General features: G+C 34.1%; 2 protein-coding genes across 2 annotated transcripts in view; one reads left to right on the top strand and one right to left on the bottom strand.

Moving 5' to 3' along the window:
• Positions 1-9,738, top strand: part of LOC120090282 (cullin-associated and neddylation dissociated) — a 48,898-nt gene extending 39,160 nt beyond the window's left edge. Inside the window, exons 18-29 of the mRNA XM_039047851.2 lie at positions 2,367-2,459; positions 2,603-2,724; positions 2,829-2,991; positions 3,081-3,320; positions 4,493-4,741; positions 4,826-5,002; positions 5,093-5,239; positions 5,379-5,495; positions 6,032-6,200; positions 6,537-6,614; positions 6,695-6,833; positions 9,019-9,738. Of these exons, the coding sequence (XP_038903779.1) occupies positions 2,367-2,459; positions 2,603-2,724; positions 2,829-2,991; positions 3,081-3,320; positions 4,493-4,741; positions 4,826-5,002; positions 5,093-5,239; positions 5,379-5,495; positions 6,032-6,200; positions 6,537-6,614; positions 6,695-6,833; positions 9,019-9,115 (1,791 nt within the window). The 3' untranslated portion in view covers positions 9,116-9,738. The remainder of the gene's footprint in view (positions 1-2,366; positions 2,460-2,602; positions 2,725-2,828; positions 2,992-3,080; positions 3,321-4,492; positions 4,742-4,825; positions 5,003-5,092; positions 5,240-5,378; positions 5,496-6,031; positions 6,201-6,536; positions 6,615-6,694; positions 6,834-9,018) is intronic.
• Positions 9,739-11,175: 1,437 nt separating this feature from the next.
• Positions 11,176-16,630, bottom strand: LOC120089846 (protein NRT1/ PTR FAMILY 4.3-like). The gene is made up of 5 exons (XM_039047259.2): positions 16,315-16,630; positions 15,430-15,647; positions 13,992-14,432; positions 12,747-12,883; positions 11,176-12,337 (listed from the first exon to the last, which is right to left on the bottom strand). Exons 1-5 carry the CDS (start codon positions 16,448-16,450, stop codon positions 11,440-11,442), a joined length of 1,830 nt encoding a protein of 609 aa, XP_038903187.1. The 5' UTR covers positions 16,451-16,630; the 3' UTR covers positions 11,176-11,439.
• Between the last annotated feature and the right edge of the window lie 674 nt (positions 16,631-17,304).

Genomic DNA, 17,304 nt, shown 5'->3' with positions numbered 1-17,304 from the left:
TCGTGCAAGTCAGTCCTGTTTTGGTTTCATTCTCAAGCCTCATCTGCAATCAAAGCTCTAATTCATTTGAGTTTCAAGTTTTTACCCTCTGCTGGATGACTCTTTCAGTTGGAAAGATCTTTTGTTTATTGGATTTTTGTTGTCATTTAGTATTTGAAGACCTAGTCTCTCTTTTCTACTTTGTATTGTTCTTGTTGCACTTTTATTGTAGTTGTATTTTCAATTTTTCTTATTTTGTTTCCTTGTATTTAAAGCATTAGTATCTTTTCATTTCATCAATGAAAAGTCTTTAGTTCCAAATAAATTATCTTCTCTAATTGACAAAGCAGACAAAAATAAATTATCTGTAAAAGAAATCAGCTCAAGATCAATGGCACTAAGTGAACTTCTATCTCCATATTTAACGGAAGAGAGGAATTATCTCCAAAAGTGCAAGATATTGTGGCTCAAAGAAGGAGATGAAAATATGGATTTTTTTCACCAAAGATAATTTCTCTCTTGAAGATAAAATTAGAAAAAATCTTGTTGAAACCCGTGCAGTTAATGGAGGTGGAAAAAAAAGAGAAGAATTTGAAGATGTTGATTTGGAAATCGTCACGAGTGAAGAAGAGAAATCTAGCGAAGATGGAAAAGAGGTATTGAACATCAAAACTTTAAATGCCTAGGCGGAAAAAATCGAGCAAGAAGAGCATACCGATTGTGTTGGAAATCGATTACCACAACATCAAAGAACTTGAAGCAAATGGTGAAGAAGATGTGATTGTCGAAGGGTTCTCTTTGGAAGCTAATTCTTTTGTGATTGGTCCTATATATTACGGTTTTGAATGAGCTTGATGGAAACGTCTTTTTTGGGTTGATGGTTGATGGAAGAGTTCATTTTTTGGTGGCAATATTGAATTTTCTTTCTCGGATTACTTTTTTAATTGGAATAATTTTGTTCCAAAACGTAGGAGGTTGGTTTGACTATATGCCATTGAACTAGTTTAATTTATTCCTTGATTGTTTTATTTTTTCTTTTTAAAACTCGAAGACGTGTTTTCTTTTTGGAGGGATAGAATGATGTAAGAAGAATGAGGTTAATTGAGTAATATTCTAGGTTAATTCTCTTTTTACTCCCACTTGTAATAAAGTCTAATTCTTCTCCCTCTTGTGTGTAACAATTATTATCACTTCAATAAAAGATGCACAAGATTGATTTTTGGACGAGTATTCCTTTTGCGCTTCGATTTTCGAAGTTCTTTTGTGATTAAACTGTAGGCAATATTCTGCTTGATTGGACCCTTTTTGTGCAGTGGGGTTCCCTTTCTGAAAACTTAGTTTTTTATATGCCCTTCTGTGTTCTTCTCCTCCTCCTTTTTTTTTTTTTGGCAATAAAAGTGGGTGTTTCATATAAAAAGGAAAAAAAAAAAAACGTATAGTTCATCATTGGTATATTTCATACTACTGTGTTGAAAATCATACTATTTTTTTATATTAAAAAAGATGTAAAAAAAAGTATGATTTTCAACATAGTAGCATGAAAAAGATGATTATATACATATGTATTTGAAAAAGGATGTTTTACATAAAAAAATATTAAAAAAGATGTTGAACTACAGGTACCGGAGCTTTATTCTCTTGTCGTCTATTTGGGTAGTTCATCTCTCTCTGTCTCTCTCTCGAAGCGAATAGAAGTTCTTATATAATGAAGTTCTTATATAATGACATTTACATCAAGCTAAGGGGGGTTACCAAAATCCCTTCCAATTAGTACACATCAGATATCGCTAAGAGAATGATTACAGAGAGATCTATCAACCCTGCACCAAGTGGCTGCTGTATACTAGATTATATCAAATAAATAAGTGTAGTTTTTCTTCTTTCCGTTAAACAAAGTGTCATTTCTTACAAGCTGAGTGATCCAAACGAAGCTCCTAATCAGAATCAGCCACAATTATTTCCTTTCATTTTTGAAGGGGTGTGAGGGACCATAGTTATGTGTTTTCAATGAGATGTTGTGCATAGGGATGCTCCAGCTGAAAGCCTGAAAGAGAGTTGAAAATAGATACAACATGGCAGCTAAGAAATAAATGGTTTTCAAGCTCTCTGTCTAGCTTGCAGAGAGTCGAATATAGAGAAGGCAACTGAGGGATTGGAGTGGTCTGTGTATTTTGGACTGTGTAAGGCTTCATCTAGTTTTCTAGTTTGTTGTATGTTTCTAGTGTTTAGAAATTATTGTCCTCTTTCCATAAAAAAAAAAAAAAAAAGAAAAAAAAAATATTACTGTCCTCTTTCTTGATTTTATTATGTCCTTTCTTATCCAACAAAAATGTTCTCTGTTTCTTATTAAATATGGTACTGGCTTAAACTCGAATATTTGGTTCCAGGCATTTGCTGTCATTGCTGCTTCTCCACTTCAAATAGACCTGTCATGCGTTTTAGAGCATGTCATATCAGAGTTGACAGCATTCCTCCGGAAGGTATGAAAACTATTGCGTGTACTAAGTGATGATTATTATGCTTGCACTTGCAGATACTTGTTTCGTTCTATAATCGGCTGTTATGTGACTATGTTGATATACGTATGTTTGAGTTTTTTTGTTTGTTTATGGGGGAAAAACAGGCCAATCGGGCATTGAGACAGGCAACTCTGGGGACTCTAAATTCACTTATAGCTGCTTATGGTGATAAAATTGGCCCTTCAGCATATGAAGTCATTATTGTGGAACTTTCGACATTGATAAGGTTTTAGTCTCCAAAGCCACTCTTCCCCTCTCCCTCCATTCTCAACCCTCCCTCCTGGTTGCTGTTTGTTTCACTCATGATTGAATTTTACATCGTTTTGGCAGTGATTCAGACTTACATATGACAGCTCTTGCATTGGAATTATGCTGCACCTTGATGGGTGACAGGAGGTCAAGCCCAAGTATTGGTTTAGCTGTTCGGAACAAAGTCCTTCCTCAGGCACTTTTACTAATCAAAAGTTCACTTCTGCAGGGGCAGGCACTTATGGTATTGAGATTTCTGGGATTGTTTACGTTTCATTATACCCTGATTTATCATGTCTACATGTGAGGAACTATTGGTATATTGAATTGCAGGCTTTACAGAGCTTTTTTGCAGCATTGGTCTATTCTGCAAATACGAGCTTTGATGCCTTGCTAGACTCTCTTCTTTCATGTGCTAAACCATCACCTCAGTCTGGCGGTGTTGCAAAACAAGCTTTGTTTTCGATAGCACAATGCGTAGCTGTTTTATGTCTTGCTGCTGGTGATCAAAAGTATTCCTCAACAGTAAAAATGCTAACAGAAATTCTGAAAGATGATAGCAGTACGAATTCTGTAAGTGTGTGTTTTTGTGTCTTTTAAATTTTAAATTATTATAATTATTCTATTCATTATTTTATGTGAAACATGTGTTATGGTTGGACCAGTACCTAGTTTATTCGTTTGGGGCCTGCTCAATTGGTATTCCTTAGGTATGTGTCGCTTCTTAGGTATGTGTCGCATTATGGTGAAACTTCAAAAAGAAAGAGATGTAGCATCAATCGTGCTGGGGAAAAATAAATGTTTTGAATGTAATTTATTGTAAGTTGTGTTAATAGTATTTGGTGTTCAGTTCATTTTTTGTTTCGGTTTACTTTCCTGTCCAAGATTTGACAAGTCCCATGTGTGTGTGTTTTACTTTCCGGTTAAATTTTTTCATCTGAATAATATTTTCAAATGGCACTTTGGTGTGCTTATAAAGAAGCCTATTGATCGATGGTAGAGTCCTAGCTAAGAAAGGTTTAGGGTATAAATGAAGGTTGTGGACATGGAGCTGCATTAGCTTGATGAGGTATTCAGTCCTTGTTAATGGTAGACCGAGACCTATTGATCAATGATAGAGTCATAGCTAAGAAAGACTGCGCGTATAAATGGAGGTTGTGGATTTGGAGTTGACTTAGATGGGTGAGGTACTAGGTCCTTGTTCATGGTAAGCTGAGGGGGAGGATTTGTGCCTTGAGAGGACTTAGGATTGCTATAGCTTTTAAAATAAATTGCTGATAGTGGCAGTTGTGCTTTTAGTAAAATCAACACTAATATGAAACATGCAAGTGTTTGATAAAATCAACACTAAACCCTAATATAAGCATATAAGTGTTTGGTAAATTTTAGCTTTAGACCTGAACAAGTTGGTCACAGTGTTTGGTAAATAAATACTAAATTATCTTGTTTTAGATATAATAGACATTGTTACCTTGCTTCATGTTTAAGTCCCAAAGGACTACTGTCCTTTAGTATGCCTTGTGCTTTTAGAAACACAACTAAAAGAAGAGTGGGAGTAAATTTCTTTTGAAGAGTTGTTTTGAATTTCTTTTGAAGTGTTGTTTTGTAGTATCTTCATCTATATATATTTCGTTCACCTTTGTAAGGAGTTCATTTTCATCTTGTAAGAATCTGACTCAATAATTCAATTTTGTAGTTCATGTTGCAATTGTCCTGGTGTCTAATTTTTAATTTTGCAAAATCAGGCTAAGCAGCACCTTGCATTACTCTGTCTGGGGGAGATTGGGAGAAGGAAGGACTTGAGCTTACATGCTCACATAGAGAATATTGTTATTGAGTCATTTCAATCTCCCTTTGAAGAGATCAAGTCTGCTGCCTCCTATGCTCTTGGTAATATTGCTGTTGGTAATCTATCCAAATACTTGCCTTTTATATTGGACCAGATCGATAATCAGCAGAAGAAACAATATCTCTTGCTTCATTCACTGAAGGAGGTATGTACATCGGATGCCTGAGCCAGATTTTGCTGATTTTATTTTCCAGTTGTAAGTTTGTGCAAACTTTAATCTATATTGCAGGTTATAGTTAGGCAATCTGTGGATAAAGCTGAATTTCAAGACTCAAGTGTTGAGAAGATACTTAATCTACTCTTTAATCACTGTGAAAGTGAGGAAGAAGGTGTCAGGAATGTTGTAGCAGAGTGCCTTGGCAAAATTGCGCTTATTGAACCTGGAAAACTTGTTCCTGCCCTCAAGGTAATCTGATCAAGTTACTTTTTGCCATTCTTCTGTGGGCTATGACTCTGAATTTTTACATAGCATGTTGTGTTGTAATGCATTCTTTAGGTAAGGACAACCAGTCCAGCAGCATTCACTAGAGCAACTGTTGTAATTGCTGTCAAGTATTCTATAGTTGAGCGACCTGAGAAGATAGACGAGATTATATACCCTGAGATCTCATCGTTCCTGATGCTTATAAAGGATCATGATCGTGTAAGTACCAAATATTCATCTAGAGATATTTACCTCATCTTTGAGTTTCTTTTTCTGCCTTTATTTAGTTTATCAAATGACTGTTGGTGGTGGTTCATTGGATTGAGTCTTAATTTAACGTGATTTTGAATGTGTGCAGCATGTCAGACGTGCGGCTGTCTTGGCCTTGAGTACATTTGCCCACAATAAGCCTAACCTTATAAAGGGGCTTCTTCCTGAGTTATTGCCACTTCTTTATGATCAAACAATTGTGAAGGTAATGAATTAGGTCTATTATGCACGAAGTTAAGTTGGTCTGGGATGTTATGTTGGGTTTGGTCCCGAGTTATTGTGGCTTCTATTTTATCCCTGGACTTTTTGTTTCTAATTCTCTCTCTCTATTAAACAAGATAACATACTAGGTTAGGTATAGGTTCTGAATATTGAGGCAAGACTATATTGTAAATGATATCTACCATTGTAGAGGAACTGTTGAGCTTGAATTACAGACTATTTTTATGTGGTGTGAAAATTTACAATCCAGATAAGGTCAGGTGTAAGGATTGTAGTTAAAGCTTCTAAAAGCTCACACCACGTACAATGAGAGGAAGCATGGTGAATTGCTTTTCACCTTGGATCTTTTATATCGTTTGTCCTCATAGTTTCATTTTTCCTTACAATTACAGTTTTCATGTCATGTCAGAATTTCTACAGAAGAAATTATGTTATTCCTTTGAGCTTATTTCCTGCCCTATCTTTAAGATTTTAATACGACGGATATACATGTTGATACTGTCTTGAACCTTGATGCAGCAAGAATTGATAAGGACTGTTGATCTTGGTCCCTTTAAGCATGTTGTGGATGATGGGCTTGAGTTGCGGAAGGCTGCTTTTGAATGTGTGGATACATTGCTGGATAGTTGTCTTGACCAAGTGAACCCATCATCTTTCATTGTTCCTTATCTTAAATCTGGCTTGGATGGTGAGTTACCAACTTATCATCATAATTTTTATCAACACAATTTGAGCTTCAATTTTGTCTTTTGTTGGCATATGGTCTGGTTTGGTCTGGATAGGATGTCTTAGTATTAACCTGTTTTGTTACTTTTAGTTTCTCAATTTTTTCTGAGAGTTCTGTTGAATTTTTGTGTTACACCAACTTTTTTCGTTATACTTAGGTTTATTCTTACACAAGCAACTTGTGCTGTAGTTGAAAGAACTAGTGTTATCTATTATGGTCTTTGATGTTTTTGGATGGTTGATAATGATTCCAATCTGTCCTTGTGAAATTTTGAACTCATGGTTCTTTTTATTATAGATCACTACGACGTTAAAATGCCATGCCATCTGATTCTATCAAAACTCGCTGATAAGTGCCCATCAGCTGTACTAGCAGGTTGGTTGATTCTTCAATCAAGGCACATAAAGTTTTTGCACTGTAAGATTTTCTCCTGATGTATCTTCGGTATTTTTCAGTTTTGGACTCTCTGGTTGATCCTCTTCAAAAGACTATTAACTTCAAGCCAAAGCAAGATGCTGTTAAACAAGAAGTAGATCGTAATGAGGACATGATTCGCAGTGCTCTTCGGGCAATAGCATCTCTAAATCGCATAAGGTTTGCTTTTAATATGCATTTGTCTTTTTTTTCCCGCCTGTTGAGTCTACAATTTGGACGGTCCTTGGAACCAAAGCCATTCTAGAATGACACAAAAAGAAGCTGTAGGTTTACCAACATACAGAGCACATGTTTTGTAGATATTTTCCTTGCTAGTCAATTCTACTTGGTATACTGAAGGAGTATCTCAAGGAGACACTAAAGTGCAACCACTAAATGTTGAAAAGAAATCAAGTTTTGGTTTATGTTTAGGTAGTTACCTAAATTATTAATATTATATAAATTTCTTAACTTCGAATATCACAAGGGTAGACAGAAATCATGTTAGATTAATTCAAGTGTGCATAAATTACGTGGTTATGAAAAAATAGTTGAATATTATTGGGATGTGATGAAGGTACTATGGGTGTGTCAACTTAGTTGAGATATCTAGGTTCGCCTGTTGTTCCTTAGTCTTGTTGGATTCATGTCTCATTTCTAGTTGTATCTCTTTGTAATCTGAATATTAGTCTTTTCATTTAATCAATGAAGTACTATTTTCGTTTAAATAAAGGACAAAAAATAGTTTAATATGATATATAAGCCTAAGGACACCATAATTGGAATTGTTTTTTGTTTGGATAAAGAAAAAAAGATTTGCATGAAGGGACATCATTTATCGGGAGTACAGAAGATGTCTCCAAAGTATAAGAGATTGATATTAAATATTTCCTTGTATGCATGGAGAACCATTAACAGTCTTGAGAGGTTGGAGAGAGCTGGAGAGGAGGGAACTTGTTTTTTTTCTGAAAAAGAAACGAGACTTTTTCATTGAAATAATAAAATGAGTCCAATGCTCAAAGTACAAATAAACAAAAATAATAGTGAGAATACAACGGAAATTTTGCCACAAGAAGAATAAGATCAAAAGAGAGGAGGACCAACCCTAAGAATAAGAAAAAAAACATCCAATGAACAGAAGTTTCTGAACGAGACTGCTGACTGCTGTTGACAAGGAGACGAAATTGAAGCTTGAGCAACAAGGGACTTGGAGAGCGAAAGAGGCTTGATAAAGAGATCATAAAAGGAACAGTTTGCAATCTGGACAACAGGAGACCTTTAACATCCTTTAATTGATCACCCTCTGATTTTATACACCACCTTCCATCAACAATTTCCACTTCCAAAAAAGGAAGTTCCACTCTTTGCATTCCTAACTAAGCTACATTAACTGATGTAACTTTTTTTTCCAAGCTTGCGAACTTGATCTCGAGATTCTCTTAAGGCATAACTCGCAGAATCTTTGTCTAAGCCATCTTCATCTACAGCATTCAGTATCAGTTTAATCAAGGATTGATTTACAACCATTCCCATTATCAGATGAAGGTCGACACCACTTAAATTGAAGGTTTCTACTGCCGCATTAGTCTCATCCAAAAGTCTAAGGCTTTCTTCATATGTCCAGTTCGAAGACCAAAGTTGGGCGAAGAGTAGAACGACCTCCTCTAGAGAGGTTATATCTCTTCCATTTATCCAATTTACCTTAAATTTTGTCAATCACTGGTTGCCTTAGCCACTTGTTTTGAATAGCCACCTAACGGGAGGCCAAGGTACATGAAAGGGAGGTGGATAGCCATGCAAGGAACTTGTTGGGTAGGGGAGAGCGGGGATGGGAGAAAAGGAGGCTTTGGTTAGCAGTTTATTTTTTTTTATTTTTATTTTTAATAAAAATACCAATACGTCGATGGTTTGGAAGTTCTTTTCCAGCAACTCCGACTGATACCAACTGGCATATCCATTCAAAACCAACCAACTAATAGTGTTTTATTTATTTATTTATTTAGTTTGGGTGCTTTGGAAGATCTTCACCAACCAAGTCTAATTTGATTTACAATGAATATCACTTTGGTTGCCTAGTTCTCCATAGAGTTTGATTTGGAGAATTTAGAAGGCACAAAATTAAAAGAAAAAGAAAATACAAAACTGAATTTAGTCCACTTTAATTGAATAAAAAATTAATAAACCTTGACGTTAAACCCTATGTGAGCTTCACACAAGAGAAGGTTCTGCCATTACATGGATGGTTTATTTTTCGATTAGATCCTCAGATAAGTTTGTTCAACGTAAATGGATGGTATGCATGCTAATTTTGAAACTTTCACTATCGGATTTCTTTGTGTAACCGGTATTTTTATTATTCTTGCAGTGGAGGAGATTGCAGCCTTAAGTTCAAGAATCTTATGAATGAAATTTCAAAATCTCCAGCACTCTCAGAGAAATACTGCTCTATCCGAAATGAGTGAAAAGAAATTGGAATGATGAGACATCATTGTGTAATATTGAAGTTTCCCAAGTAACGAGGAAGATTATGTTGTCATTTTGGTCTCCGCAGCATAAGCCTTCTTCGGTAAGATGAGATAAGGTACACCATCCATTTAAAAATGGTAGTGGAAGAGCTTGTAGTCACATGGATATAATACGGTAGGTTTGGAGGTCTGGAAAGTAACCATCGAGCATAGGAAGGCGGGGAAACGTGCATGATATTGTTTTGGACAATATTACATTTTCTTTTTTTCTCTTTTCTGTTGTATCCTGTCATTCGTTTTGAGTCCTGGTTATCTCATGTGACCATATGAAATCAAATGTCGACAGACCATCCAATAAAGTGAAATGAACGTTACTCTCTTCAAGGGTGGGGGGGGGGGGGCAAAATGAAAGAACACATCTCTTGGTTGGATCGGATCACATTGGATTAGATACACAATTTGGTTTTGTGATATAGGTAGGTCAAAAGTTGATGTCTACTGTAGCAGATGACAAACATGATGATGGATGTTGTTGATGCTTTGTGATTGATAGTTTTGTTATTTAAACTCTGGTGTGATTACAAAATTATAATCGAAAAAAGAAGTGAATTTTCAGGTGACGTGTTCTTCAACATCTCCCCCTCTCCCCCCCCTTTTTCTTTGGTTTGGGTTCAAATACGCCATGACTAGAACTGAATTTTCAATAAAACTGTTTGTAGACAATCAATCCATTTACAATGGGAACAATAAAGCAGTACCTTTGATTATTATTATTATTAATATGTCCAAAGCCGAAAATATTGAACTGATTCCACAGGGAAAACAAGGTTATTATCATATAGCGAGCTTCACTGAAGGAAGTGTCATCTTAACACATCACTCTGACAGGTAAAGCATTGGGAATTGCAAGTGACAGGTGACGAAACTACCAACATCCTCTGATAGTGGTGGAAATGGACTATCTAATTTGACTCACATCTCATATTTTGGAGTAGAATTTTAAGTACACAAATCTACCATTTTACCTGTCATAACCCACTAGTATTGAAACCAGAGCCAATTTCGATGTGTATACACATAAAAGCTAAGAATTTAGAATGGTTATAGTGGAGGTAGATATTATCAAAACCAGGAGTAAGAACATGAATTAGGTTGTAGTTTTTTAGACTGTTTAGGCTTTTTATTGCTTTGGTTTGGGGATTGGGGGGGCCATATCCAATCTTTCTGCAACCAATATGATATCTGTTTTGCCAAAAGGAGTTTTGAGGAAAGAGCCTATCCCCATCATGGGGAGCCAAGCTTAGACAACAAAACATGTTTGGGACATGTTTCCTTGCATAAAGTTATATGATTGACAACTAAAAAGCTTAGTACACATACTCTTTGCAGTGTTTCTACTGCATAACTCTCTCTCTCATTTTTTTTCCCCTTTTTGACTTCAGTTTTATAGGGATTTCATTATGTCCCTTGTGCATGCATCACATCACATTGGCTAGATCTCTTTGGGCCCCCCGGACCCCCCCCTTTTCCCCCCTTCCTCTTTCTTTCTCTAGGAAGAGAGCACCAACCCTCCACTTAGTTATTCCTTTCTTGTCAATTCATATTTTTAATGAAGGTTAGGCCTTGCCCCCCAAAAATTAAGGAATGAAGTTGATGTGCAATTGTGGGAAGGAGATGAAGAATCCATTGAATATTGTCAATGGACTTTTTCCTAATGTATCTTTTTTTTTTTTTTTTTTTTTTTTTTTTTTTACTATCCTTGCCAATTTCTTGTAAAAGTTTTACCTTTTCTTAACCTTTTTCCAATTCAATATTTCATTTTCAGTCCATTGATGAGAAAAAGAAAATGATATTCTTGTAGTGGAATATTAATTGGTGCTCTACACTTTGTAAAGAAAGTTTCTATAGCTTTTGGATAAAGGCTATTTTATCTTTACTACACAGTTTTGTTAATAATTTAATAAAACCAATTATTTCTTATTGAAAAGCCATTTAAACCATTTAGAGAGTAAGATAATTTTAGATTCTTAACTTCTCATAGATTGATACTATTTCAGTGGAGGAGAAAGCAACTTTTGTCATTCATTGGGGATAATATGACAAAGTCAAGTAATGAGACATTTACAGGGATTTATACTTTTAATATTATTTAGTTTCTTCTCTACAGGACTAAGTACACAAATATCACACAAACCCTAAATCTAAACACACATATCAAATAGATAATTTATATATCTTCTATCATCTCCCCCTAGTGATCTAGATCATATTGCCCAATTAATTTTTTAAAAAAGAAAAAAAAGTACTGAAAAATAACATAATCAAGGTACATAATCATCAACATTATTCTTGGAAGAATTGAAATTGTGAATGCAATAGTCTTCTCCTTGGTGGGGATTGTCATCATTTTGTAGCTTTTGTGAGAGAGATGGATGTTCATCGAACCATGTCGACCAGAAGAGATAGTTAAGGAAATTGAGGAAGCTAAGTGCAGCCAGCAACCAGTAGAAGAGATCAAGTCTATCTTTGTTTAGGTTATTGTCATGGAGCCAACCTCCATTGGAGGAACTTGATGTGATCTTATTCACCATTGACACCAATAATGAGCTCAAGTAGAATCCAAATGAGTATGAGCAATATGTCATGGCTGTTAAAAATGCTTGCATTCCTTTTACCGATTGTTTATAGAAGAACTCAATGAGTCCAACTGCTGTAAACATTTCTGATAACCCAAAAATAAGGAACTGTGGTGTGATCCAAAAGATTGACATCGTTTGGTTCAAATTCACAGCTGAATCTCTTCTCCTTTTCTCCATTATGGCTGCCGAAACCATGGAAAAAGTGGAGAGAAAGAGACCGAAACCGATACGTTTTAAGGGAGAGATTCCAGAGGTGTGGCCAGTGAACTTTCTAGCGAATGGGACAAAGAAAGTATCATACAAAGGGACAATGAAAATGAGCATAATGTAAGGAATAGACTGGAGTGAAGCTGGAGGAATGTGAAACGATTTTGTAAGTTGGGTGTTCATAAGACTTCCTTGTTGAACTGAAAATGTTTGGAGCTGAGCCAATATGGTATTGAATATTATTGTGCAAGCAAATATTGGGACAACTGAAATTAATATCTTCACTTGCTCAACTTGATTGGGAGTGCACAATCTCCATGGGCTTTCCTTTGTTGCCCCATCTTGGCTTTTGAAACAAGCCTTATCCAAGAACCTGAAATAATCAAATTTCAATCTTAGTGTACATTTATTAATAAGGGCCATTCTTAATACTTTTAGGGATAATAATTGTGTAGAACAATATATTTAAAGAATTACAAATGTAGTAAAATCTATCCGTAATAGACTCACTTATACTCCTAACAATATGGTCTATTGTTAATAAACTTTGAGAACTTACAAATTATTTTGCATTATGCTATATCTGCAAATATCTTGGGTCTAATTGTTATATTTGAAACTGACCCTATTAACAATAATTCCGAAAGAAACAGTGATTTCTTTTTTTATTTTTTTTTTTCTTGAAAAGGTTTGAGTTTGTTTAGGGAAATTTAAGTGAAGTTGTAAGAGCATTGAGAAGTCAAAAATATAAGTTAAAAATGGGAAATTTGAACTAGACTTGCCTGAACTTTTGAGTGGGAATAAGGTTGGCAGAATCAGAGGATAAGGCAACTTTATCATTACTGGTTTGGCTTCCATGAAGCATATGAGAGTTGGAAGGACAAACTTGCTTTCTTTTCAAAAGAGCAGCAACAAAGACCTGAAGAATTATGTATTTTTACAGCAAATTAATTGGATTAGTATGACAGAGATAAAGTACTTTGATTTAACTTTTTATGGACAATATGACTCAGCAGACAGCACTAACTTTCATGTCTTTTCAATTCCAATATATGCATTCAATCCATACATACATTTACTTCCTTCTTTTTTTCTTTTCTTTTTTTATTTTTTTTACCAAAACAAAAGAGATGTTACTCCTTTTTTAATCAACATAGCCAAAAATTGTGAACAGTCCAAACAGTATTTTCAAATAGTCTACCCAACTATAGGTCTATAATACTTGAAATACATCCATCCATTTTTAGTATTTCACTATGATCTAATGCAATATATATAAATAAAAGAAAAATTTGCTATATGATAAACTATGATTGAAATGCACAAAATAAATGTTCTAGGATACACTCGAGTATTTTTGTAAGTAAATATATTGCCTTACAAGATTTACTCATATTAAAAATAAAAATAAAAATAATAAAATTTTCATGCTGTTAATTTTCTGTTAAACAATCTCTAAATGTAAATATATATATGCACATTTAGAGATTTATGAATTTATAATCTACTTTTTTCTTTTTAGATAAATTTATGAATTTTTTTTTTGTAGAGATGGTACGAGTTATTAAATATTATTTTATATTCTAAACCATGATCTATTGGGTTGTAAGAACATAAGATTCTAAGATTCTTATGGAAACCCAATATGGAAAGTTAACAACAATAATAAGGAAATTTGTAATTTTATGCAAATGAAAATGATAAACAACATAAAACCAAAATTAAAGAAAAGGGAATAGGTTTAAATATAAAAATATGAAAAAGAAAAAGAAAAGGTAACAACTATTATTAATTTATTATTTTATGCCAAAATGAGCTATTGACCTTTCAGGTTCGATCCTCCATCCTCGTGATTGAACTTAAAAAAAGAGAAAATGATGGATAATAATTTTGACAACAATTTTCAGACAAAAGATAAAGCTTTTACGAAAGATGATAATTAAGTGCATGGGCACAATATAATGCAAAATTGTAAAGAAAGTAATTAAAAGTAAAAAGGTAAAAAGTAAAAAAGTAGAATTAATTACTTGAAGAATAGGGATGAAAATGGGTCCTTGAGGTGGTTTATTCCTGTAGTAAAAAATACCAGCAACCAAAATGATCAAACCCAAAGCCATAACAGCAGCAGAAACACCAAATCCAACATCCATCCCAGAGTGAGTTTGAATCCAAACAAGAAGAGTAAGTGCAATGAGTTCTCCAATTGAGAAAGCAAAATAAGCTGCATTGAAATATTTTGAGAGTGACTTTGATTGGCTTGAATTTTGTGGACTAAATTGATCAGCTCCATGAGCAATCATATTGGGCTTCACACAGCCACTCCCAAGCGCCACTAAGTACAATGCTACAAAGAATATCAATGCTTTTACTCCTTTTGCCTCCACACATTCATCACTCTTTAACAACATATTGCATTGTGGTGGCTTTAGTTGGGGAACATGAGCTTGAACTGATAGCAATATGAATCCCTGCCATGTCCATACACATAAATTTTTTAATACACTTTTTTTTTTTTTTTTTTAGAACAATGGTTAGGTTCAACTAATCTCATATACAACATATTTTCTTATCTAGTAAAAAAAAAATGAATTTTTTTTTTTTTAATAAAATGTGAGCTTGGTTACATAAAGACAGGTACAGCTTAGGTTACTCATATTTTTTTTCTTTTTGTTTTACTCATATTTTTTCTTTTTTGTTATATATGCCTACACGCATGCAAAATCTGTCTTTTCTCGAGATTATATGCATGCGTTTGTGCATTAGACAAATAACTCTCTCTTATTATGGTTTTTTTATGCTATAGTTAACAAAGTACAGTTATGACTTGGTGTAACTGCTCTCCCTTATTTCAATACTATAGCCATATTAGTCTCTTTTCAAACTACAAAAGTCTTTTGTAATTTCATATTATCAATGATATTTTTTCTTATATATATATATATATATATATATTATATGCATGCGCTTGTATGCTAGTATATCTAGTAGGTTATTATTAGTGAACTTATATGCTATCTATTACTCTCATGATATTTATGAGCGTGAAAATTAGTAAAAGGTCGAAAGGTAATTATCAATATTAATTAGAGAGAAATAATATTACAGAAGTTTGAACAAGAGAACTTCATCCATTTTGATACTATGTTAAACTACGTAAAATGATATTCATTGATAATACGTATCAACTTAAAAACCTAAGCCCTAATAGGTTACCATGGATCTAATATTTCATTTACATTCTTAACAAAAATACATATATATGGATTGAATCTTCTCCTTGGTGGGTTAAAAATAACCTATCTTTATTCAAGTGGAGGTGATTGATTCATTGAACTTGTTGATTAAATAAGTTATTGATAAACATGAAAGGATATAATGTGTAATATATATTTTGAGTGGTGAAAAGATTGATTTTGATAGAAATGAAAGGAAGAATGAATGATGATTATGATGGGAAGAACTTACAGAAAGTTCAACAAAGCCAAAGATAAGAATGGTCCAAAAGCTCCCAAGATAAGAATCAGAAAGGAAACCACCAAGAAGGGCCAAAAGAAACACTGTCCCAACAAAGTTTGTCACTATGTTTGCAGATTTTGACAGTGAAAAGTGCATCTCATTTATCAGATATGTTATCAGATTGTTCCCAACCGCAGCGATCGCCATTATCTCGAACGCTTGCAGCCCTGTGAACGGTACAACGACACGGTTACTCTACATCAGATTCATTCTTCTTCTTTATTTTGGATCGTTTTAGAATATTACATCACATATATATTAGAAATACAAGATAAAAACTATATCTATAAGTATAATAACCCTTTAAAGGAGATGGAAAAATATTTAGATTAGGAGTTAGGCTTAGCTTAGGTATGCCAAATTCCATATCATATTCAGCAAAGCTGACTAACTTTTTCTGTATGTTATTTTATATATCTTAAGGCCAAAACCATTGACTTTGAACCAAACTAGTAGAAAACCACTTCTCTTTTAATTTCAAACCATTATTTATATATATATATTCGATACTCCCTTAAAAGGATTCAAGCCATACCCTTTAGACAGTCTGTTTCTCTTTCTTTCTTTCTTTATTTTTATTTTTTGCATTTGGAGAGAACTTCCAATAAAGGGAAAAAACAAAGAAAAGAAATCCAGATCAATAGGAATAGAAAATACGAGACAGATGAAAATATTTCAATTTTCCATACTACTCTCATTCATGTTCAACTACAACTACGTCAACAACATTTAAGAATGATATAGAGTACATACAAAAACATATAAAAAAAAATAGAGAAAGTAAGTACTACGAGAGAACTCAAAGGATTGATCTCGAGAGAGGGAGAGGGTTACCGAGAACAAAAGCGGCCGCTCTCATTCCGCCGTGGGACGTCGGGTTGGAGGGTCTTCCTCTCCAATCAACAGAGACATCTTCAGATGGGATGGTGTGGCTCTCCCCCTTGAAATCTCTCTTTCTTTCCATTTCCATTTGTTTGAGAGAGACCAAACAAGATAGAATTCAAATAAAAGCTTTGTTTTATGAGAAATATGATATTTTTTGGTTGTCTTGCTCTTCTTCTTTCAGCTTAATCTGAGGCAAACTTCTAGTTGGGTCTTCATTTATAAAGCCAAAATAACTGCAAAGGCCCCCACCTCTCCACCCATCAATTTTATTATTATAATTATTTTCTTTATAAAAAAATCAAATCAAAGTCCCCTTTTCTTCATAAATTCTTTGTCCATTGAAGATTCAATGAGAAAATTAATTCCATTTACCCACACGCACTACAAACATGTGGATAACAATCTCACGCAACCAAATTAATTAAAAAAAAAAAAAAAAATTAAAGTTAGTGAGCTTTTCTGTTTGTTGTGCACAATTTGAAACCTCTCTCTTCTCTTCCCCACAGTCATGAGAGGTGTGTGTGTGTTGTTGTTGGTGGCCCTCTTTTTCAGCTTGGGTTGACATGTTTTAACACCTTTGCTTTTTATGCTCATACACACCTTTTCTTTTCCATATATGTGTATATAACAATAATTATACTTTTATATATTCTTACGAGGATGCGTATGTTTGTATGTATTCGTTTGAAATAAAAGTACGTAACAATGAATGTACAGTTGTAGGAAAAATATATAATACGGTTCCTAGACATTGGAGTCAATAAGTCGTGGAGTCCACAGTGGATTTAGAACCTTTTGGATCAATCGAAGAATGGAGTTAATAACCCTACTTCACTCCACACCCAACTCCTTCCCGAAACCTCTTTAAAATTCTTTTTCATCCTTATTTTAAGAAAAACAAACACACAAATTAAGGGTAGGGCGTTCAAAAAACCCGAA

Source organism: Benincasa hispida, chromosome 11, assembly GCF_027475165.1.
Source record: "Benincasa hispida cultivar pf3 chromosome 11, pf3_genome.v1.1, whole genome shotgun sequence".
Lineage (NCBI taxonomy): Eukaryota > Viridiplantae > Streptophyta > Magnoliopsida > Cucurbitales > Cucurbitaceae > Benincasa > Benincasa hispida.
The sequence above is the reverse complement of the archived record's forward strand: the minus strand, read 5'-3'. Positions and strand labels throughout refer to the sequence as shown.

Coding starts and splice junctions, on each gene's coding strand:
- LOC120089846 (XM_039047259.2), bottom strand. CDS start 16,450: ATGGAAATGGAAAGAAAGAGAGATTTCAAGGGGGAGAGCCACACCATC. Junction 14,433..15,429: donor TTGGCTTTGTTGAACTTTCT/GTAAGTTCTTCC, acceptor TGGACATGGCAG/GGATTCATATTGCTATCAGT. Junction 12,338..12,746: donor ATTCCCACTCAAAAGTTCAG/GCAAGTCTAGTT, acceptor TGATTATTTCAG/GTTCTTGGATAAGGCTTGTT.